General features: G+C 37.7%; 1 protein-coding gene across 1 annotated transcript in view; it reads left to right on the top strand.

The window, feature by feature from the left end:
* PLPP4 (phospholipid phosphatase 4) overlaps positions 1-15,826 on the top strand; it is a 45,740-nt gene extending 29,914 nt beyond the window's left edge. Inside the window, exons 6-7 of the mRNA XM_088520083.1 lie at positions 8,959-9,129; positions 14,923-15,826. Coding sequence (XP_088376209.1) covers positions 8,959-9,129; positions 14,923-15,122 — 371 coding nt within the window. The 3' untranslated portion in view covers positions 15,123-15,826. The remainder of the gene's footprint in view (positions 1-8,958; positions 9,130-14,922) is intronic.
* The last annotated feature ends 9,406 nt before the right edge of the window (positions 15,827-25,232 follow it).

Genomic DNA, 25,232 nt, shown 5'->3' with positions numbered 1-25,232 from the left:
TAGGCAGCACAAGGAGGAATTGAACCTCATATATGAGGAGATAAATCACAGAATGGTAGAGGTTGGAAGGAAACTCTAGAAATCATCCAGTCCAACCCCCCACAAACAGCTGAAGCCAAACCGTGCGTTGTTTGCATGTTCATTGCTTCATTGCATCAGAATCTTCTGCTCTTTCTGCATGGGCTAATTTTAATTTCACATCAAAGTCTGAACACGGGAAGGATATTCCTTCATTCTCCCCTAAGAAGAATAAAATAAAGAATCCTAGACCTGGCCAGAGCTCCCGTTCTGATAACTAGAAACAGATATATTTTGTGAATTTGTCCCCAGTTCCATCAGGTGTGAAACATTCTGGTTGGGTATGAGCTTAATCTTGGGATGGGGTAAGTTTATAAATCCATTTGGACTGGATGTAAGGCTTTCAATGGCAGTATTTGTTCTAATCAGTAGTGCACTGTTAAAGACGATAGTACTCTCTTAGTGCTGTGTGGTTCATGTGATCTTGCAGCTCATGCCCTAGATTGCCTTTGGATAACATTAAACCAGAATGTGTATTGGGCTCTTTGGCCTACGCTAGAGCTATTGGGAAGTGAAATGGGTCACACTATTTTCCTGGGGTTGATAAACTATCTACAGAGTGGTCTAATTTGGGTTACTTGCATGAGTTTAGATGTGTTTTTTCAGCTCCTCTACTAGAGCTAGTTATGGCCAGTCTCTAAATGACAGCAGATGTCTCAATGCTAAGCAGCATGAAGGATGAAGCTGACTGACAGAAGAACATATTTTTGTAATGTAAATAACCCTAAGCCCACTTAGTAAAAGAAATAATAAATCCCTCAGAATTGAATCATAAAATGTAAATACTAGGCACCCTTCTTTAGAGATGTCCAACTAATTTACCACACTGCAGAAATCTTGGTTGTAAAGATTTCTGAATTCATTGATTTAGATCTGATGAAAACAAGTATTAAAAATCTCTTGAGATAATGGATATGAGATCAGTGTAGGGAATCAAGCATGTTATTTATTCCAAAAAGAGAAAAAGTACAGAGCATCTGCAAAAATCCTCATTGGGATTTTGATATTACTGCTAGTTCTGCATAGAAAGCACCAGATATTTCAGATAAGTAGGTAGATGATACTTTTTTTCCTTTGTACTGAAGACTGAGCAAATAATGAAGTCAGTGTTTTATCTAACAAAACCTATTAAAATATTCATGCAAAATATTTTTAAAACTAACAATTCTGCTCTGTTGCAATCCACCTGATTTTTGGTATTTTGCTGATAATTTTCTCTTTATCTTTTACTTTTTGCTTGTTTCAGTCTGAGCTTTTAGTCATTTCTTTTAGAATTCTATGGTGGAGATTTCTGCATCCTGTTTGATCAACCAGAAACTTTGGAAAAATGTTTGTGTTGGAGTTTCTTATCAGGCCGGAAGGCAATGTAAGTTGGACTCATAGATTAAATTGTACTTATAGCATAGTATTTTTGGAGACTACTCCCCCTACTCTGTCCCCACACACACACTTTTTATTTAATAATTTTTCAAGGCAGTCTGTAATTGATCTTATTGACGGAGTTAGGAAAAGGAAATTTGAATGATTGGTGTAATTTGAATCTTTTGGTGTAAGAGAACTTCTGCAGACACTAGGGACTGCATACAATACGGACAGGTGAAGGGTGTTCAGAGATTTTTGTGTTATTAGGCTGTCTTACCCATCTCTGTCCCTTTATTTCCTTCCTTGAAAGTGGGCTTCATCGATCTTGACTGCATCCTTGTGAACCTGGAACATTCACAGAAGGGCTCCGTGATAGTCGAGGGAGCGCTAGGAGGCACAGTTCATCTGACCCGTTCTAAATGTCTCTTTTATAGTGAGATAAATCACACCTTGGAAATGCCAATTTTTCCCCATCCATTATAGTATAGATGACTGGTTCATAAGCTAATATCTACATTTGTTCAGACATGACCTATCCCTCTTGGCTAAACCCTGCTTATTTTGGCAGCAAGGATTTTCAAGATTGAACCTACATTAGTTTTCTGTACAGTCCTCTGCTTGGATTTTGGGAAGGGAGAGACAAAGCTGTTACTTCTTCCCCTCTTTAAAACAGTTACAAATTTCAGGCAGTCAAACTAAGAGTTTTCACTGAATCAATTTGTGTAATCTTGGACAGGTGGGGGCTATCATCACAGTCTTCAAAATATATAGCCCTTTTCCTTCAACTAGCTGATCACTTAATATTTTATTTCCTCTATTTTTTTTTCTCTGCAATTAACAGTTCCACTGAAAATGATAATGTTTGTCTTTGTATAGTGCATTACCTCTGTATTACCCCTGAGCAGCTGCCTCCTCTGGTGATATGGAAGCGGATTAAGTTGTGCAAGCAGGATTTGCTTGATGAAGGTCTCATTGCATGAACGAAGGGCTTGGTATGTCTTGCTGTGCCACTAACTAGAAAAAAGAAGACTGGAAAATGTTATATCTTTGGACAGCTAGTTCTGCCTCCCTTTTTCAATAAGTAATTGAATTTAGTTGTAGAAAGTAAATCATTTTGCATTTTAAAAGCCATTCATTTTGTTTGAAAAATTAAAATGATCTGTGTGCTTCCGGGTGAAGAAATAGTTGTATTTCAATAGAATTGTTTGCTATCTTGAAACAATTTATATCAAGTATTGCTGCAGTACATGCAATTATAGTTGGCTATCTAAATTTGAACTGTTAATTATCTTTAGCTAGTAATTTCATGCAGGATAATCATATTTCCTTCAACTCGGAATGAACATTTTAAGTAACAGATGAGTTACAAGCTACAGATTTTTGGCTGTGGTCGCTGCTACTTCCCTATTTTCAAGACAAATCTTTTAATTAACAGCTGTATTGCAATGTCTCTCTGAAATATTTCATCCACTTAAAGAAGAACCCAGGGAAATAAAGAATAGATTTCTTAGATATGCAGGAAGATAGTTTCCTGTGGGGTTTTTGTGATTTTTCAAATCAAATGGCAAGGATATACAGGAATATTTGTGTTTCTCTTGTACTCTACCTCTTTTTTTGACACATTTACCTCAATACTCAGTAGCAAAGACTGAGGACTGGAGGAGCTCGTGATCTGCATTTTGCTGTTGTTCTTGTTGCTGCTGTTCTCCCCTCTCCCTGCCTTTCACTTCCTACAGTCTACGGGTTACTAAGAACCACATCTGCTAGGACTGGACCTGGTACCCTAGCAGACTGCCCACAGGAGAGCTCCCTGGTGCAAGGTTCTGCACGCTTTGATCCAGCAGTAGGATGAGGGCTTTGAACGAGAACTCCATGGGCAAGAGGCATGCAAATTTCCTTTTTCTCAGAAGGACTTTGCTTGTGGCATTGCTGTAACATTAAACAAATATAGTTAGATATCGGATCTCAGTTCTTCCTAGGTGTAGATCTTTGTAGCTTGCCTATGGAAATTTGGAAGGTGATCACGGTCTCCTAACATTTTCACTATTTTTTTAACTATTCCTCTGTTTTTCCATAGAAAATTCTCATTTTGAGATTTTTCAGAAACACATCTGGGGATTCATAGCTGTTTATCAACACCCATCGCCTCCAGTCCTGATGACCAGCAGCATCTAGAAGACCCATAAATATTAGTCCTGAGTGTTAAATACTAAACGTCCTTAAATAAAGGCTTTGAAAGAATGATATTGTACTAGCAATATTTCTCATTGCAAACATCAGTTTTGAGTGACAAATTGTATGGCTGGTGATACTGATCAAATCATAGACATTTTGGCACCTTTAGCATTTTTTTTTTTTTTTGCTTTCATTCTGCCAGCAAAGGGAGCCAGTTGCAGCATCAGATAATCACCCTCCTGTGCAACTAATAAAAGATAAATATGTTATTTCTTGCACTGTTAGGCTAAAATGCAGTAGCTGTACTGTGATGCTGTTTAACCATCATTTAAAGTGCATTTAGGTAGGTGTTCTATGGCAAAGCAAAAACCTGCATGAGTATGACAGGCTTGCTTGCAGTCTTTTCTATTATTCCCGTTCTCCCTGAGCCAGGTATTTGATATAGAGACTTACATGATGCAGAGCTGTATACATTTCAAAGTAAATACCTGTCTCTGGTTTATTGAGTAGAGAGAAAAAGAAAACAATCTAAATTAGAAGACGGAGGGGAGGATATTTGTTGGGATTGGATTGTTCATGTCTTTGACATCTTCTTCCAGGAGCTCAGTTATAGTGTGTTTTTATTAAAGGGACTGGGAGGTCACTCTGTCTCCATAAAAAAAAGTGCTTGTAACAGTGGTTGTGTCAATTCTTCAGGTATATTATTATTGTGAAGCAGGAGCAACAAACTGTTGTGTGAAGTTTGTCAGAGAGCCCTTCTCATGAGACCAAGTTCTCATTGGGGCTCATCGTTTATCTTTCTCTTCCTATAGTAAATGTTTTACCATATCAGAACTTCAAATGAATGTGGTCCTTGGGGTAGCAGTCGTTTAGTTTCAAACTCATATTTTTAAGTTAGAATTTCTAACTAGTTGGTGTTATGAGCCCTCATATCTGAAATAATAAAGAGCACAGAGAGGTTTCTCTTTCTCGAAGTATCTTCATATTATTCCTCCGAAAAATATGCTTAATTAGCATCAGAAAGTGGGTTTGAACTTAACTTGGTGTGGTACAGTAGAGGCTGGACTGAAAGATCCACCGGTCCCCTCTGGCTGCAAACTCTGAGATTTTGAACAGTCCTCATCCAGCAGACAAAATAAGCAGCATTAGGTGCCAGGACAGCCCAGTATGTTCTTTGAACTGGAACGCCTTACAGCAGTGACTTGAACTTCATCCCATGTGCAGCTGGTATTTGCATCTCATTCCGAAGATGGGAATAGGGAATTCGTTTGGTATAAGGAGAGAGACTCTGTTTCTCCTCTAGCATCCGCTGAGCTGAATGAGCTCTTAGAACCTGCAGTATGGCCTCTGAACAGTTTCTAGCCATATTCGAAAGAAAATAAATTGGAAACCTTTGACTTTTTTTTATTAACATATACCTCAAAGGAAACAGGTGGAGTAGGTATAAAAATAGATATAAAAATAATGCAAAGGGGATTAATATTTATCACACACTAATGTCTATTCACAGCTGACTATATAGTTACCAAAAACATTATCTGGAGAGAGCATATTCTTTTTTTAAACATTTTTTGGTGATAACAGTTTGAAATAAAACCATATAACTATAGCAGAGAACATTATCAGTTTTAGTTTTTGTGATTCCTTTGAAGAAACCCAAAACTATCCACCATATGCACTACAAATCTCAGAATCAGGAGTCCCTTCAAAATCTATAGAGAGATGCAAGATCTGCAAATGCAGCATCTTTGCTGGTACTGAAATAGCCCCGTTGCCCCAAAGCATTTTTGCTGCCAGCAGAGACAGGAAATGGATGTAAACAATAAGGGGCCAAATCAAATTTGCTTAATCTGTTTTCCTCTCATTTGAGTCTTTCATCTCCTACTAAAATACTCAAAGCAACTGTTGCCATAAGACTCAAACTTGCCCTTTTAATTCCAAAATTCCCTTCTATTCCATTAATTTCTTAAGAATGTGTAAGGACTCTATTTGAAGAGAACAGTTCAGTGATACCTTTCTGAATGCAGAGGAAGAACATGAGGGCAGCATGAGCCTCAAGGTAGGGCACAGATCCTGGCTTTCCAGAAGCTGGATTTTATCCTTGCTTTGGCAAATTTCTTTAGCCCTCTGCACCTCCACCTTGTCTCTTTTTTTTATCTTTAGTCTAAGCTTTGTGGGATACTGTGGAATAATCTGTGTGTTTGCAAAACACGTAGCATAATGGCCACCCTCTCTCAGCTAAGACTTTCAGAGCTCCTGCAATGCAAATATTCCATATTCTGTATTTCAATAGGTACACAAAACCTACAGTGTTTTATCAAGTCCTTACAGAACATATGGCTTGTCAGGGGAAGGTTTACATGTGCTCAGCAACACCAATTGAAAAAACAAAAAAGTCAGTTTCTTTATAGTGTGTGTTTGAATCATTCCTTTCTCTTCTTCCAACATTTAAAATCAAATATTTCTGTCTGGAATTTGCATAAGCATCTGTCTTTAGCTAGCACTGTTTTAAACCAAAGCAGACTCATTTTTCTCATTTGTTTGTGCTAGTGTTTCCTAAGGGAGTTGGTTGGTATATCGTGTTGCTCCTTACCTTCCTTATACAATCAGAGTATTAATTTCTGTTAAAGTCTGTTCAAATATATTCCATGGATTCACTAAGTCTTGAATGTAAATCTTATCTATAGGCCCAGACTTTCTGGCAGTGAAATGATTTTCTGAATGTTATTGACTGATCACATCTTTGAAGTATAGCCTTCAAGCCAAGTAGGAGCCTACATGGAGTGCACAGCAGTTGAGTTGTTTCAGAATATATAGTTATGTTTGTAATGTGTACTGCCACATCCCAGAGCACTCGGCTGTTAATTCCATGTTTTTCTCAGCTGCTCGTTGTGCACACACTGTGACCATGGGGCGAAGAGCTCTGCTTTGGATGTGTATGATCCAGGCTGAGGGAAATCAATCTTGCAATATTGCAACGTAAAGCCACTCTGCAGAATATTAGTTTCATAGCCAAAAGCTAGAGCAGCATTATATTACTTTTTCATCATGCATCAGGGGTAAATCCCCCTGGAATAGTGCTTATGAGTCAGTCTTTTCTTCCTGAACTTCAGTTTCCAGGTACACAGCAACTATCTAAGGCAAAAGTTGCCTTCCTGCAAATATAGATCCTGCTGAACTCTCTATTATTTCATGAGCACCTTCTCCTGGAAAAGTGGCAGATTATGGAAATGTAAATTATGGAGAAATAATTCTTTCTTTTAATAACCTAAGGTTTACTGTAAGACCCATTTAGCTATGTCTGCTGCTGCTTTTGTCTACCATACAGTTAAATCAGTGGTCCTTGATCTGTAGGCTTCTGCCTTCTGCTTCCAGGATGGTGCTGGGGCTTATACAGCAGCCTTGGTGGGATGAAACAGAACTGAGGATACAAGACAAAGTCTGAACTGAACTGAACTGAAATGTTGACTTGCTCGTGTTTTTGGGAATCAAATACATCTCGAACTTTGTCTTATGATGTACATTGTCTTACTCTGTACTTCTATGCCCGTTTTGCTTTTAGCACGCCAGAGCCAGTGATTTATAACTCTGTTAATCTATGGAATCTATCCAGTTACTTCTCTAACTGTTTTACCATTTAAATAGCATGCAGGTAAGTCTTAAAAAAAAGTCCACAAAGAAGACATTTACAATTAAACATGAAGTTTTTAATAACCTCCATAGATAGCTATCAACATGGCAAGAAATCACGAGTCTAAAAATTTAGATAGGTAAGATGTACATAGATGTACAATTTACCAAGGTAAGATGTACATAGTTACCAAGCTAAGTTACCAAGCACAGTTACCCTCTATGCTGTTTTACCTCTTTAAAGTATCCATTGTGATAGTCTGTGTGTATAATGTAGATTAGCGTGGACAGAAAAAAAAAAAAAAGAAGTTTCCAGTATGAATATATAGCAAACACTTCACATGAGTTGCAAACTTTGCCTTATGAAATCCAGAATAAGTCATTCCAGTTCAACTTGAAGATCTGTTTTGATTTAAAAATTTGGAATGTCGCTTATCAAGAAGAGATTTTACCTTATTAAGAGTGCTGCATTAAGGGAAAATCTTTAAGTGCTCATCTTTCTAGTCAATTGTCTGAGAATGCTCCAGTAATGATAAAATCTTTCATAAGTGAATGTGAAGATTTCATAAATAACATGGAAGATCTCAGCCCAAAAGCCTACCTCAAAAACAAGTGGTAATGTTATCTTAAAAAAAAAAAAAAAAGACTTTTGTTAATTAAGAGTCAAATTGTGTCATTGAAATGCCATGTGATATATTTTTATTTCACTGCTGTGTTATATATATAATCCTGGTTTTGTAGTTCAGCTTTACTGTGCTTGAACTGTGAATATGAAAGCTCAATTCTGAAGGTTTAGATTAAAGAATTTAAGGAACAAGCACTTGGTGTGAAGAAAAGTTTTTCCTGCATTTCCTATAACATGTAAATATTGATGTATTCATGGTCTGTTTTTCTGTATATCAGAGGTGTTTTATATTCCCACAGCATTAATGAAATATAAAGTTAAGAACATTAATATAGGAATGTATTTTGGTCACTGTACTGCTTTTTAGCACCTCATCTTGTAAGAAGCTCGTAATTCTCTCTTGCATGTTTTCGCTCTGATAAAACTTGTTGCTATTCAGAATGGTATGCACGTTTTGTTTTCTATTTTGTTTTTTGTTTGTTGTTTTCTTTTCTTTTCATTCCAGACGGCAAGGTGGCCTGCATTGGAATTGCTAGTAATTCTAAATAAGAGAATGTGTGAACTGAAGATCTACTTTAGGGACTGGGCAATATATATCCACAATATAAAAGCATGTTAACATAGGCGAGTTACACTCAACATTTCAGATAGTTTATTTAGGAGAGTCAATATCTGATTTAAATGCTGCTTTAGACTCTCTAGGCTAGACGCTGTACGTCTTGTGAGAATGAGGTCAAAAAGCACTTTGTGCTTCCGTCTAGAAATACTGTGATCCAGTTTCAGTATAAAAATCATTTCATGAAGATTAAAAAAAATAAAAAAAGCGAAGCACTGAGAGGGAAAATGGAAATGTGGAAATAAAACTAATCAAACTAATATTTGAAGATCATCTAACAAACAGAAAAAGCACAAGAGAAAATCTCCCCTAGAAGGTGGAAGAGATGTTAATTTGTTGTGCTTAAGTTCATCGTGCTAAGAGTCCTAGGAATCTGTATCTAATTTATATTATAAACACAATCTGTCGCAATGCATAGTATCAAATGGGACAGTGAGACAACGCATGGTAATGCTGTGTTTTTCTTTATCAGTTGCATTTTCAGGCCTTGGCTTTACCACCTTCTACTTAGCTGGCAAGTTGCACTGCTTCACTGAAAACGGCCGGGGGAAGAGCTGGCGGCTCTGTGCAGCAATTCTGCCTCTCTACTGTGCCATGATGATCGCCCTGTCACGCATGTGCGATTACAAGCATCACTGGCAAGGTAAGCCATGGAAATACCTTTTTACTGTTTTTCTTTGTCTTTTTAAATTAGCCTTCTATTTCTTTATTTAACTTTTTTTCATTGAATTCATATGACTTAAAACGTTACCATCTTAGAGCAGATTTTCCTTGCTGCTGGGTTCATAAAATTATGAGGACAGCTTTGGAAGTGTAGTTGAGTTGTACAAAATGTGTCTTTGGATGAGCCTATCTCTTTAAATATATCATAATAGGAGATACTCTGAAGTGAGGCATAGTTAAGACTGAAGGATGTTTAGTCCTAATCTCTTCTTGAGTTGCTTCTTGATGCTTCTAGTGGAAGCATTGGATCTTTCATATTGCACGAACATTCTCAGGTAAATTAGGCAGAATTATAATGCAAAACTATAACTATAACAGCTAATTTCACTTTTCTGATTTCTTGACCCACCTTTTCACTGCTTTTTACCTCCCTGTCTTCACACAAGTCCTCCCCTGAGTAAAAAACCTGCCCACAATTACTTTTTCCTTATTTGCCTACATTATGCCACAGCTGTACCCAAAGCTGCTATTTCTGGTTCTGTTACCTAGGTCATCTTGGCTTTATATGGTATTAATAATAAGAATGCAACAGTATCTGCTTCGTATTGTTTAAATATTGTTTACTTGACGTGTTTTCTAAGACGTATCACTCCACACTAGGCTTGGTTACTCTACCTAGTTTCAACTATGTACGCTGTTTCTCTGTCCCACTGAGCACTTTCTTTTCTTATACAAAAGCTGTCCATATACCAGAGCAAGGCTCAGCCTGTTGCATGCTTTTTCTCACTTGGCTTTTTTTTTTGTGCTCAGACAGCATCCTGTTCTCCCATAGCTGTTAACCACAAGTCATTAGCCTTGACATGTTCTTTAAACGGTCTCCTGGTTTCCTGTAGAGTCCTTGTCTTGTTACAGGGCTCCTTTTGCTCACAGACACGCTGTGTTGGGGAGAACATCCAGCACAAGGCTGTTGAACATGAGATGCTTCCCTTGTCAAGCTGGTAGGCAGGGCAGTAGGAAGGTTATGAATCTTGCACACAATGTGTAAGGCCAGGTTTGTCTGAGGTCTGTGATTGTGCAACAGAGAAGAACGACTGAATGTGAGTGCATGTTTGCAATGTGTTATGTGTCTTGCTAAGAGTATGAATTATTTATGGAGTAAAACATGTGCTATGAGGCAGATAATATGGTGTATTTTATATATGATAGAAGCAAACTACACCCAAGGGGTAGTGGTTGCATCTATTACAGCTGCTCGTATTTTTATCTTTAAAATTTAAGGAGACGGAGCTGAAAACACAGATACATCTTCCCCAGCTAAGTTACAGTGCTGGCAGACATCGTCTTGCAGGTGACCTTAGGTTTTGCCTGAAAGACCTACCTTCTCAAGGGAAAGACTGGTTCACGCTGTAAAATACAGCATAGACACTCAGGCCTTGTCCTTACTGCTCAGCAGAGTCTGCCAATTGTTTTAAATTACTTGTGGTAGCTTTGTGATAATCTTAACTATGCTGTTGGGAATGAACAATGTGCTGTAGGTGGGACATGAAATGGAGTAACTTTACATTCAAAAGCCATAGAGTGGGCTCAGGGCATTAATATTATGAGGTTTTTATGAGCTCCCTTTGATATGGCTAAAAGATGTAGCATTCAAAGCCTTTGTATTGATATTAGTGAATTTTTAGTGCATTATATTATGTGTCCTGAAAACACTGACTCTTTCTAAATTTCTAGTTCTCCATATTTCTAGTTTTCTGAAAATTTTCTAATTTTCTAGTTCTGAAAATATTAGTTTTCTAAATAACTAAGTGGAAATTTTATAGGGAAAAACTAAAGGTGAGTCTGAAAGAACTCTAGGGTTTTTCTAGTGTTTCCTTAAAAAAATAGTTAAAAAAGTGAAAAATATTCTGACAAAATCTGAGGATTTAACTCCATTCACAATCAGAAATTATTTATTCATATTTAAGCTAAATTGTCTTTACTGACAGGTAAGCTGATGTTATGCATGTCCTTCCCAAAGGGAGGAGAGCAATTGAGCACCATTCTCTTCACAACTTTGTATGATATCCTGATATCATCTCCTCAAGTTTTGTGTATTCTTTTCTTATTGGTTACATTCTCTAAAAATTTGTGTATTGCTACTTCTCTTCTTTATGCTCCTTCCAGTTTACTGACACTAAGGTGCTGCTAACCCTATTGTACTAGAAGGAGGCTTTGATTTGTCCATCATATCCTAGCTATTTAGAAGTGATCATGAGATCCCCAAGGGCTTACACCTTCACAGCCTGAGATGAAGTATAAATAGGGGTGCATGACCTGTAAGTCAGTGGCAAAGAATAGCAAGAGACCTTGAGTCAAGATATTAACTATACTGAAGATAAGTGTATTGAACAGAGTGAAAAGGATCTGATGTGGAAAGGATCTGACATGATTCATAGTGTGTTTTCAGAACTGGTTTCTCTGGGAGTCCTTCTGGTAGGGGATATTAAAATAGGGAGGGTGTACAGGATGCAGCATTAAACTTGTTCATGCCCTCAGAGCTATATCTTTAATCTTACAGCGTTCGTGCGCCTGCCACCAATTGCACTGTGAAACTGAGAGAGAGCAGTTGTGGTTTCCTGGGTATTTGCTGTGCACAAACACTTATACATAAAAGGGGGAGAATAAACTATAATCTTCCAGCTGGGTATATCTTCAGTGGATATTTTAGAACAGCTCTGGAGAGGTCAATAGAGCTACTCAATGTACCAGACTGTTTAGTGGCAAAGTGATAGCTCTTCAGATTCATTTTGCTCTAAATAGTTTAAATGCAGCTTTCATCCCAGCCTAGGGCTTTTTAGGGACTAGCAATGGTATAGGGATTGATAGTATAATCTCTGTCCTCAGCTGTGGAAGGAAAACCACAGAGGGCTGCAACATCTTGGACCTGGAATAAATCTAGTTTACTTTAGTTAAGAAGGGGAAGTGCTTTTGTTTACATGCACTGAAAGACATTTTAATAAATGCCTCTTACCCTGAATCAAAACATATTGAATTAGTATGATGCATTTCTCTTGGAAGCACAACTGCCATTTTATCAAGGCACATTTCCAGGGCCTGATGGGGCAGGCTAGAACACACAGAATGGTAATTGCTGCACCTCTGCCCAGTGTCTCCGTTAATGGAAATTATTTCCAGTGATCCAGTGTTTATGTCCATCTCTCACTAACTCGAAGGAGAACTGGATTCAGCTTGTTTGAAAGAAAAAAAAAACCCTTGCTTTCACATCATAGTACCACATTTAACTTTATTTAAAATACTTCTTAATTTAACATGGAAAGATGATTTTAAAATCTGGCAAGCAGGAACTATTTGACTGTTTTCACAATAAATTTTCATGATTCTGCAAGTCATTCCAGCATTTCATCTATCTATTCTTGTCTGGTTGAGGTGCTTTACTCAGAATACTTGCCTTCCTATGTTGTCACTGACGTCCGTCATGAGAGGTAGGAGTTCTTCTGTACAATAATTCAGAAATCTCTTTAGATGTATGGAGTTGTCAGTACATCCTTCCATCAAGTGACTGCAATCAGGAAATAAGTAATCTCAAAGGCTTTCAGAAAGCATCTACATTGAAAACCGCAGTGGAATTCATACTGCAAAGGCTGCTCAGTATTTGTCTACCGAGAACTGCAAACTCTTTCATCCTACTCGCAGAGAGGACTGTTGTGAGTCAGCTCACAGCAGCTCAACAGGAAAAGATTCATATATATTATAATTTATAATCAATATTATTTATGTAGCTTCGTTATGTTCCTTTGTGCTTTAGGAAGAGAGCATAAGATTGGAAGGGGTCATTCATCCTAGTCCTCTTCCCTGACAGACAACCATGACATATAATCACATTTCTTAAAGATATTCATCTCAGTCTTAAACTTCTCAGGTTTTGTTCCCATAGGTATATCTGTTAAAAGTAGGTTTATCTGTTAAAAGGCTGTTCAGAATCTCCCCCTCTGCAGTTTTAACAAATGTGCTCACTTTATAGAGAATACCTAGTAATGTTGCTCTGCCAAGGACTACATTCTTTATTACTGAGTTTCTGATGTAAGTTTCAGCCTTGTAGATGCAGTTAAGGATATGTTCCTTATGTGAAAAAATGCAAGAGCTGTAACAGACATTGAATAATGTAATCTGAGAGCAAGCTGGCAAATGGAATTAGACTCTTTATACTCACCAGTTTTGGCCAAATTTGCCTGTTGCACCTTTTTGTCAATGCCTATCTCATTTCTGCAATTCTTCCTACGCCTTACAGAGGCAGAAAATTGAGGGCAACCTTACATGAAGGCAAGTATAGGGTGCTGCACCTGGGGAGGAATAGCCCACACCAGTACAGATTAGGGGTTGACTTGCTGGAAAGCAGCTCCATGGAGAGGGATTTGGGAGTTCTGTTTGACAACGAGTTAACCATGAGGCAGCAATGTGCCCTCGTGGCCCAGAAGATCAATGGGATCCTGGCCTGCATCAGGAGGAGCATTGCCAGCAGGTCAAGGGAGGTGATCCTGCCCCTCTGCTCAGCTCTGGTGAGGCTGCACTTGGAGCATTGGGTGCTGTTTTGGGCTCCCCAGGACAAGAGGGATGTGGAACTTCTAGAAAGGGTCCAAGGTAGAGCAACAAAGATGATTAAGGGACTGGAGCATCTGTCTTTTGAGGCAAGACTAAGTGAGCTGGGCCTGTTTACCCTGGAGAAGAGAAAACAGAGAGAGGGGATCTTTTCCACATGTGCAAATACCTGAGGAGAGAATGTAAAGAGAATGAAGGCAAATTTTTCTCAGTTGTGCCCAGTGGTAGAACACCGGGCAGGTAATGGGTACAAATTGAAATACAGGAAGTTTCATCTCCATATGAGGAAGAACTTCTTTACTGTGAGGGTGGCAGAGTCATGGAACAGGCTGCCCAGAGAGATTGTGGAGTCTCCTTCAGAGATCTTCAAAACTTGCCTGGATAAGACCCTGTGCCTCATGCCCTAGGTGTCCCTGCTTGAGCAGGGGGGTTGGACTAGATGAGCTCTGGAGATCCCTTCCAAACTCAAGCATTCCGTGATTCTGTGATGTCTTTCAAATATTGATGTTCTGCACCCAGGAAGGTTTAGGTTATTTCATACAATTGCTTCTCTTCCTGTTCTATTCTGATTCCTTGTCTAGTCTAATCGATTGTATGGAATAGGAAGTGTGCATTTCCACTGGAGAATACCATCCCGAACACAGAGCTGTCAACAGTAGAGTGCATAACTGACCATGCAATAGCTGCCATCATTCCAGGGGGTTTCTCAGGCAGATACAAGCTGCAGACTGCAGTCAATACAGCAGTTTGGACTGCTGGTGGTTATGTGGAGAGTGTTGTGCTCCCTCAGCCGAACCAGTTCTGCTGTATTGTTCATCAAAAGAAGATCTGGTGGTGGCTATTGGAAATCACGGCCAGCTAGAGAGCAAGGGGTGGGTGGTGTGACGAATAAATGTTTGATAGGCCTTGGAAGCCTCTCTGTTTCCCAGGGTCATTTTCTTCTGAAAACGCACCTTTGGGTATTCAAAATGTTGGAGATGGCCCGAAGTAAAATGCTGATTTTATGTATCCTAAGTGATTGTAGTGTTTGACTCCAGTTGGTTTACGAAACTTTGTATTTCACGTTTTCTGGGTCAAACACTTCCATGTCGATCATGTGTCTTTTATTTATGGTTTTCATTATTGGCTGTCCTTTCTATGGTAACATGAATCTGATTTTGTTGCTTTTCTTACCTAGATGCTTTCGCTGGAGGGATCATTGGCCTCATTTTTGCTTATATTTGCTACAGACAACACTACCCTCCTTTGGGTAATACAGCTTGTCATAAATCTTATGTCAGCCTGCTAGATCAGAATTCAATGAAGAAAGAAGAGAGACCTACAGCAGATAATACTACTGGCCTGCCTCTAGAGGGAATAACTGAAGGACCAGTATGACTTTCAGAAATGTGCAGAATGAACTTTTAGCCTTCTTGCATTTCCTCCAAACCAGTCTCTTAACATGGTATTTCCTACTATACATTTGGTCTGTGTTTTTCCTTTTGTTTCTTTCCTTTTTATATAAAAAAAGAAATATTTTATTTTTAATGCTATAATATCCTCATACTTTTAAAGCTAAATATTCAGTTCATGTTGACTTGCTGAATTGTCTGTTTTCAGTCTACTGCAAAAAGATGGATTATCTGGGGGAGGGGGAAGATCATTAATAAAAAATTCCACTTGGAGACTGATTAAGAGAATTTTTAGGAGGATGTGGTTTGAAGATATAGTAGATCTGGAAACAGATTTTCTGAGTACTGAGTATCTGCTAGAAAGTTCTGATTGTCTTCAGCACTCATTGCTTTTGATGCATGGTGAGTACACACAGCACTTTTCATCAGATGTTCAGCATCTGTTGCAGCTAACCACTTTGTGTAATTTGATAAGCAAGGGCAGAATCCTTATGTTTATCTTCTAACATAATAAATCTGCACATGCTCTGAGAATTTTGTGTTAATCATCAAGTTTTGGCAGAATCATTCTGAGCTACTAACGATCAAGCAGCTGAAAGGTTAAGAATTTGCACAGCCAAGCCTAGTCACATTAGTAGTTCCACAGGATGATACTGACATTCAAGAAATTCCAAACTCTGAAAATTGTCAGTTTGCAATAATGTATGATTCCAGGATGGATTAGGAACTTGGTATTAGATTGTTAGCAGTTTTTTGAGAGCTCTTGCTGTAATTCCAATCAAAAGCAAATGAAAGAAGACAACTCCCATGAAATTCAACAAACTCAAGTCTTTAAAACAATTTTAAAAATCCTAGAATGTAAAAATCCTAAAAATGTGAAGGTGGAAAAACACAATGTTTTCTGTAAATCTCAGTGTCCATTTTTGTGTAGTGACTCACTGCCGCATTGGTGATCTTACAAAATGCAAAGCTTTTCATTTGTGACTTTGAGCACACCACCATGAATGCTTAATGGTATTTTACAGCACCATAACATTTCCAGAGAAGTACTGGAAACAGTGTTCCATTAGACCCATCCCACATTTTCAACTCATTATCTTCTTGAGCACGGTTTTTGCAAAGGTTAGCTTGGGACCTGTGTCAAAACTTGCCTGAATTGAAACCCTCTAGGTACGGAGAAGATTACTAAGTGTATGTGTAACCTGCTTCAGTTAATTTATTATTGTTAGAATCCTGTTATATATGCACTATACATCACATTCCTGTAAAACGATGTACTTTGCGGGGTGAAACGTCAGATTCTATAATTTCTTTTCTTAGGTATCTAATGAAAGTTCAGGGAAGTGGTCTAGACCACATCTTGACAGTTGAGTAGATTTTGGGTAAAGCAGCTGCTTAAAAATGATCAAGACAGTGTTGATCAACAACCATTATTATGGTGCTTTAGACTGGAGGAGACTGCTGCCATAGTTATAATTTATGTTTTCCTGTTGGAATATGTATGTCTTGGCCTCGGAGGCATTTTGTGATTCACACAGCTCTGTGTCTTCATGTAATGCTTGTCATTTCCTTCCGTCAAAGGTAAGCAGCGCAGATTTTTCTTGAGAAGAGCTATTTCCTCACTGGTAACTCTTGAATTTTTATATCAAGTAAATTAGGGTCCCATTAAAAATCAACTGAAATATTTGTGTAGAAGAGAGTGCAGCCATACTATGAGGAAACATATATAATATTCGGAAACAACTATAAAAAAGAAATGGTGTTAAGGAACAAAATGTAGAAAGCAAGAACCCAGCAGAGTTCTATAGAAATTAGACCTACTTGTAAAATTAATATCAGTTTGACTACATCAGTTTGGGGTAGGATTTTTTACTGACATAGTTAAAGTATTCTGAGTTCTGAAACAGTCAGTTGTCCAAACATAACTGTGTTTTGCTGGTGTACATATGCCAGATTATGAAACTAGCATAAGCAAAGTTCTGTGGACGTTGCATTTGCACCGGATTTGACAGAACATTTCTCTAGAGTAATCAAAATCTTATTCTAGAAATCCACATACTTCAGTGGAGGTTTAATCTTTCCATAAAATTTTTAAACTATCCTACAGAATTCTATAACAGGGATATCATTTTCTATTGCTTCATATGGGAAACTTAAAGAAAAAAAAAAAGAAAAAGCCCTAGAGTAAGGGTATCATGTCTTTACATGCCTTTCCATTAGCTTTTAATTTCAGCAGGAACCCTAGTCTTCCAGATTATATGCAAATGTCAAAAAATCTTAAGGCAAAATTAGAAGTTTATTACTGATGCATAGTGCATTTTGCATGTTTTTATATAGATCTGGTTTATTCTCAAAATTGAGTGGAGCCTCCTAAATCTACTCTATACATTTCCTGTATTTTAATGGCTTTTGATACAAATAAGCTATCTTCATTGGGATGGGGTGTGTTTATGCAGCCCTTAAATGAGCATTGGCTGTTAAAAGATTAGAATACGAAATGTAATGCAGCATAAACAGCTATACTGCAAGATGAATTGAACTTTGCAAAAAAAGTAAAGAATAATGTGTTCTAATGGGAATAATTAAATTGAAAGTCATAAAATAGACCATGTAAAAGCTTTGATTAAAATGTAATTAAAACTGTGAAAGACATAATGAAGTGAAACTTGCAGTGGGATCTGCAGGCACTGTAATTACCAGTGCAAAGTCAGTGTAGGGAAGGCATTTTTGTGGATCAATGTATTTTAATCTCATGCTCTCTCAGTGTGAAGGAAATGTAATATTGTAACGCACCAATAAAACAACACATGAATGTGGGTTTGTACATCTTGTGTGTTATCATTTTTTTTGGATAAGATTAAAGGTTACCAAGATAGTTTCATTAGTTAATCACATGGAGTGTTGCAAAAATAAGTCTAAAGTAATTTGCATCACTTATGTACAACAGCAATTCCAAAAGTCATTATTGTTACTACAAGTACGGAACAGCTTTCCTCATTTAAACAAAGTAGTCTATCCAGTCTTCATCCAGGAAAATGTGCAGTTTTAGTCCTTAAGGCTGAAATTTTGAAATCATCAGCCAGCTAAACTGCAACAAGTCCCTTTGCTTGTCAGGTTCTCTATCATAAAATACTAAGAATGCCATGCTTTGTAAAACACATGATTAGAATAGAAAAGGATAACGAGATCTATTAGAACATAGCAGAAAAATTCCAAGAGAATGCCAGTCTCAGGGAGTGTTTTAGGAATAAAGCTCTCGTGTTTATGTTGTTTCATTCCCAGCTTTCCCTGTGGGCATGTTAATCCGATTTGGCCTTCTAGTCTTAACCCACGCATACAGCAAGTTCTTTCTGCTTAATGGGGAAAGAGAACGTAAATTTCTTTCTCTCTTTCCCTGACAAGAGAATACTGTTCTATAAATACAATAAAATACAAAATTAGGTATCTTTCTTTTGGTTTATGGCGGTATAATTTAATAAACTTCAGTGGAACTGCCTTAGGTCACTAATTGCATCATATCCAGTAAGTGGAACAAAGCTTTAGGATTCCATCCAATTACTGCTGACACTCTTAAATTGCTATGTATGTAATTAGCAAAATAATGTAAACAATTTGAGTATGGTTCTTTTTTTTTTTCCTGTCTTGTTATATCTAATATGAGTTAGAAAACCTTTAGGTTGCTCTGACCTATTGCAAGAGGGGTAGTCTTGAACGCAGCAGCATCAGGATAACGGGAACTGAAAGATTTAATGTGCCTCTTTTGCTTTCACTGTTCAGAATGTGTAAAGGCAATAGATAACAATTCCTATCATTTGTGCATTATCTAGCCCACCAGTGATATTACTTTGCAATATGGCTCTGCCAGTTGGGACAAATACAGTATAAAAGAAGAGTTATTTTATTATATTGAAGAGTTATTCTTTTCTTACGTTAATTCATAGAAACAAAACAGGAATTCTGCTCTTAATAACACCAGTGTAAACAATGTTGCACTGCTCAGAGATATATTTCACAATTATACTCTTCTTTGCAACACAGAATTGGGACTATCAATGACTTTTGTCATTGTAGGCTGGATCTTGCTTACAGGGTGGTCTCATCAACTTAAATGGAAAAAGGAGGACCTAGAGTCCCTTTCAGATATATATGTCTGTTACATTCGGCAGTTGTGCTATTGTGGATGTTGTCTAAATAAGGTAAAGCCTCAGGGCTTGTATGTCTAAAAGTTTGTCTGTGTTACTGCAAACAGAGAACCCAACACAAAATAAAATACAGTGATCGTTGTGACCATTGATTTGGTTTCACAAGAAGTCAAAAATCTACTCTTGCATTCTACTGTTCCTTGGTGATATGACACTAACACAACTTCTTGAATTCAGTGAGTTATACGAAGTGGGAAAATCGGCTCATGTATGCTTACAAAGCATATAAGTTAGAGAATTTATTAGGGAGCAGGGTCAGGAGAATTAGACAATGCACCTCATTGTATCATCTAACATAAACTGCATTTTTTAAGAGAATGTGAACCTAAACCAAAGATGTAAGCCAAAATAAAAGAAGAGAGTCAGAGGCAAAGGCAACATTGGCAACAGATGCAAGAATATTTCAGTGTCAATAAAACCACTGCTAGAGGTAGTAGCCAACACAGGAAAACATTAAATAAACTAAAGGAAAACTATAAAGCATCTTGTGATTGAATTTTTACTCAATTCTAAGATAGCAGTTAGTACCGGACCTGGCAAATAGCACACACATAAGTGAAATAACATGAAAATGTGAGGAAGTGGGAGAGATTTACCTGAACCGTGATGATAACCCTTTGGTTAAACCCAAGGTATTGGGGAAGAAGAGTTGTTGAACAATTGCTACACAAAACTTTATTTTTGGACTGTTATAGTTAATATCCAAAGTTATAACCTGAAGGGAATTTCCTACAAGTGTTTAAATCATTCCCTGCTCGGGAGCATGTTCAGAATAGAGGGAAAACCTCATTTCTTCATAAAGTTCTCGATCTAGGTTTTTACACAGATGCTACTGATGTAAAGATCTGCCCATTACTATTTTGCTGCCAGACCCTGAAAAAACTTTCCAAAGGAAGACCAAAAGACATTTTAGGGTAGTACACATTATGCAATCTGGATAGCAAGGTATGAATGGGGCATGAAATCAGAAATCCATACTCAGTGCTCTGATATGATAAAAACAACACGTGATGCATTGGACCAGTTCGTATGTACTGCAGAACATCAAGCATGAAACAGCTCAACCAGCTACATAAACGTTCAGCTTTGGACTGAGTTTTCTGTTAGATGACCAGAAGATCACTGGCAGCTTTATGGCTCTTATTCATTGTGCTGTAGACCTGCTAGAATTTAACACTTGATATTAAGACTAAATTCACACAGTTTGAAACCATTTTATTTCCAGGATTAGACGAGATCGGGCAAAGGAGGCTTTTTTATTATTATTTTGAGGCTAATATTTATATATAGTTTGCTTTTATTTTAACCTTTTGTTCACATACATATTTCTGCTTTTCAGGTATCTCAAGTACTCTGAGCTCCCTTACATTCCTTACTGCTATTTTCTCCTCCAGAGCAGCTGCTGTACTGGTGAAGGGAATGGGAATAGATGTTTGCTGGCACCCGAAATACCTTTTTCTGTATGGTATCTGTCTCCCTCCTCCCATCCATCTTAATGTTGCTTAGAAGATTGTAAAGGGGTCTTCTATATTCTTTTGCCAAGTTCTTGTTCCTGTTTGCAAATTGCTTTTTTCTGATGTCAAAGCTTTCATCAGCTTGACACGCACAGCAGAACTCGCCCCTTTCGGGCATTGATTGAATTCACATACTGGAGTGTGCTGGCCTAACACTTGCAACTCTCTTGATTTTCACACCCAGGGAGATCAGTGAGCTGCTACCTTGGGATCAGCTGTTGGCTTTACCTTTTGCTCTCTTTGATGTGAATGAGACGGGCTGACACGAAGGGCTTGGTACATGCAGTGAAGTAGCTTGCGAGATGGCCAACACTGCAACTGGAAAGAGTCTGTCCTTGGCCTCCCTGTCCCAGGGGTGGTTAACAAAAGCAGTGCTCTCACGCAGGGACTAAGCACACAGAATGGAAATTTCTGCCCAAGCCGCACAAAACCTTTCCAGGCCTTCTCTGCAAGGAGGGAAAAAAAAAAACCTCTTATTCCTTCCCAGCCCCTGCAGCAGCTCCCTAGGAAGAAACAACATATTTAGGTCTGCATATATGAAAATCTCAAGAGTTAAAAAATCTGGGCTGTCTGTATGAATAACAAATGGAGGAATTGGGACCTCTGAGTAGCAGTAGTTCTACTGGAGATAAGCCTAAATAAATAAAGGAAACCCACCAAAAGAGAATAGTTCAGAATATTAAAATTTAACATTTATGTACGTTAGACTTCTCCCCAGCCTAATCCCTTGCAAAATCTATTTTAAACAACATTTATCCAGAATATATAACTCAATCTCCAAGAAACTGCCCATTAGAATCAAAACGAGGAGAGCTCAGGTTATATAGAGTGTCCCTCACTCTTCAGCCACAGGGCGCTTTTAAGAAGTAGCTTGTACAGCTGTTAGTATTGAAGTGAGAACTGATAATAAGCAAAGAGAAGAATCCAGATGAACTTTTGCTATCAATTTTAGGGGAAGTTTTATCCTGAACTGCAGCTGGAGAAGAAGTGGTTTCCTATTCTTCACGCTTGTGTCATTATAATTTGTGCAAATGTGCATTCGGTCTGCTAGACATTATGAGTGACTGATAAGTGCACCTTGAGAGCATAGTTCATAGATGATGATTTAGAAAGATTCTCATTTCTTTCATGACGCTTTCAGAAGCTAGACTATTAACCAAGTTTTGCTCCCAGCAGGTTAAGCTTCTCTTTAAGAGCCTCTTAGGCTATCCTGACATCAAACATTCTCCATGTGGCACAGGTAGTGGCTTATTGTCCACGTAAGATAGCACGAGTCCCACTATGGCCACGTTAAGAGATGACAGACTATACAGATTAAAGCTCCTCTTCTTCGGGCCTTCGGTCTAATGAAATTATAAGCATTGCTCAATGAAATACAGAAGCTTGCTAAAATACTTTGTTGAAATTCCACTTGTTCTCTCTTTCCACCACTATGGCATTATCTCAGTTAAAGGCCTGTTTCTATCCTCCAGCTTTTCACTTGTGGTCACTGTAGCAGAATGGAAACAATTCGAGAAATAAAGAAGACACGAGGCTGCTGTCATGGGAACCATTTGTATGAGAACTAATGCTAAGGCCAGTTTTGCCACTAGCCTAGTTAGCATCTCTCCCTCTGAAAGTGACTTTCTGTCACCATTCAGAAGATGAAGAGTGAAGAGATGCTAATTAAGATACAGGCTCATGGCAGAACTCCTGGGAGAGTTCTAAACAGGGCAATGCTTGATTTAATTTTCCAAACAACAGCTTTGCCCGTTGTCCCTTGCTGGACACAGCGTGTGAAGTTCACCAATACAAATGAAGGCTCCTTGAAGTCACATTCATGCCATAATTCCCCTTGAGTTTCATGTTCATTTCCTTGTAGCCTGGTCAGTAGAAGAAATGAGTACCACTTTATTTAGGACAATGTTTACAAATCATTTATTCTTATTCAATAGAATATTAGGCAGCTATCTATCTCCATTACCTGAGACAGAAAAAGGAAGAATAATAATGCAGCCAGAGGATCTATTTGGAAGAGTCGCAATATTAATAAGATTACAGTTAGAATTGCTACAAAAAATATTGGTTTCTACCCCCTTTTCTGGTGTTATTCTCACCCCTCCGCTGCTCCGCTGGGTCCTGAGGCTGGTGGTTTCATTCTGTTGTTGGGGTAAGTGTTGGGATATGCTGCCAGGATCTGGAAGCCTTCGTTGGGAAGAGTATCATGTTCATGTTGTTCATGTGTTTTTCCTGCCCCCAAGATCCATGTGGGGTCAATTTTATATGTTTGTTAACATGTATTTACATCTTTCTTTCTTCACTTGCCTGCAGTTCCAGGTTACATCTGAATTTACTGTATTTGATATCCTTTATGCATGTTACGTACTATTTTTTGATACCCTTTATTTATGTTAGATACTATTTCTGTGTTTTTTATTGCCCCCAAAACCAATCTTGTGCAGGCCTGAATTTCTTTAACAGGAATGGAGATGACATCTGCCTTGCCCAAACTATCCAAAGATCATCTGTTTCAAATTTTGTGAAGATGGAGGATGATATGACTTACAGAATGAGACACAATAGATAAGGCTAGATTGCAGCTTTCTCTCGAAAGTTTCCCTTTTCCACCATAAAATCTTATTTCAGGTAGGCTTATTTAAAGAACAAAAAGTTAATTTCATAAACATCCTGTGTTTTAGAAAACAATTTTAATTCCATGTATTAATAAAACTTTTAAACATTTTAATGGAAAAAAATCATATGCTATCTCTACATATGTTATTAGATAGCCCTAAAACAGCATATGGAGGCAAAGATTCCTTGCTCTTTTGAGGCTTCCCCTTCATTTATTCATTCAAGCAAGTGCCCATTTCAATTAGTGAGTTATTCTCAATTCTTGATTGAGTTAGTCTCAAATACTTGATTTGTATCTTCTTAATTTGACCAAAAATAATATATTGGGCTGAGAAATCCCAAATGCCAGTGCAGCAATTTTGTTTCTGTGAATTATTCTAGTGGGAAATGGTTCCATTCTTATTTTTTGACTACTTTATTCTTAAGGCCAGCTAGAATCCTCACTTTTTTAATATTAAAAGAAAACTTCTGGACTGCTAAGCCCGAGAACAAACATAGGCAATCACAGACAGAAGCTGTATTAACATTATAGTAAAATTGCAAGCTAAGGGCAAGGACAAAGGGCTGATCTGTGGTGCCAAAAGAGGTGTTAGAAATTCTGACTGATAAATAGACTTGCATTTTCTAAGAAAAGAGAATGAAGAAATTTTCTTTGTGCTCTTTGGGGATTCTTCAGGTAAATTAGCTCGGAGTGCATTTTGTCTGGGAATCTGAAGGCTTGAAGCAGTAAGGCAATAGAGTTGTAGGAAAGTTACATGGATAAAGGTGACAAAAGAATCAAACCAGTCTCATGGTGGTCCTTAATTAGTTTTTGGAAGGTTTCTATGATGGGAAAAAGCAGAACTGATCACCTGGTGAGCTTTTCCCTTATTTCTGTTTGTTCGAAACTCCCAAACTCAATGATTGTGAAGCATCAACGTTTATATTATTAAACATATTCCTACACATCATTATATAAAGACTGGCTTCTAATGTGAAGTGCATTGGTTTATAACCTTCAAGACATTAATCTTTTAACTTAACTTTTTGAAAAGATTATTCTGAAGAAGTCAATGGATTTTCTGATCTATTTTGTTTTTAATGCTTGTTCCAAACCGGCTAGATGTGTAAGAACATATTTCCCAGAAGTATTACTGTTATGTTGTCCCCACCAAAAGATAAGAGAAAACTTGTACTAGTTAATGTCCTCCTGCAAAAATACAGTCATGACAGCATTATTTATTGAGTTACAGTTTAATAGCACTGGTAATGGCAGTAGAATAGGAAGCATTTATATCTTAGGAAATGCAGCTATGAAGAAAAGTACTTAGAGGTTAAATCACAGAAAGACTGCCTTATTATGGTGTGATAATCCACTTCATTGCTGAAATTAATAATAATATTCAGAAGTATACATGACATGTGATACCCTCACAACCTTGTGAAGTATATTTACATTAAGGACTGGAAGCTTGCATTTACCTCTTTTAAATCCTTGCTGATATAATTGCTGACATCTACTCTAGGCACATCAAGATTGTGAAGAATTTGTTTAAGCACCAGAACTAACAGGCATAATACTGGCAATCTGAAACATTCCTGTGACCTGAATTTCAATGGGCTTGCTCAGAGAGACCAGAACAAAAATGCATCTCGTTGTCAACTGAACTCAGCTAAAAGCTTTTCTGTCACTTCCTCATCAAGCAGAATTTTCACTTAGTTTTAAAGGAGAGCAAGAGGTATAATTTACTCTTTCAAACTTGTTAAAAGAATAAAAACTAGATTCAA

This window comes from Tinamus guttatus, unplaced genomic scaffold (assembly GCF_059628265.1).
Source record: "Tinamus guttatus ecotype Peru unplaced genomic scaffold, ASM5962826v1 Tinamus_guttatus_pri_ptg000079l, whole genome shotgun sequence".
NCBI lineage: Eukaryota > Metazoa > Chordata > Aves > Tinamiformes > Tinamidae > Tinamus > Tinamus guttatus.
Note: the sequence above shows the minus strand (reverse complement) of the source record. Positions and strands in the feature narration are given on the sequence as shown.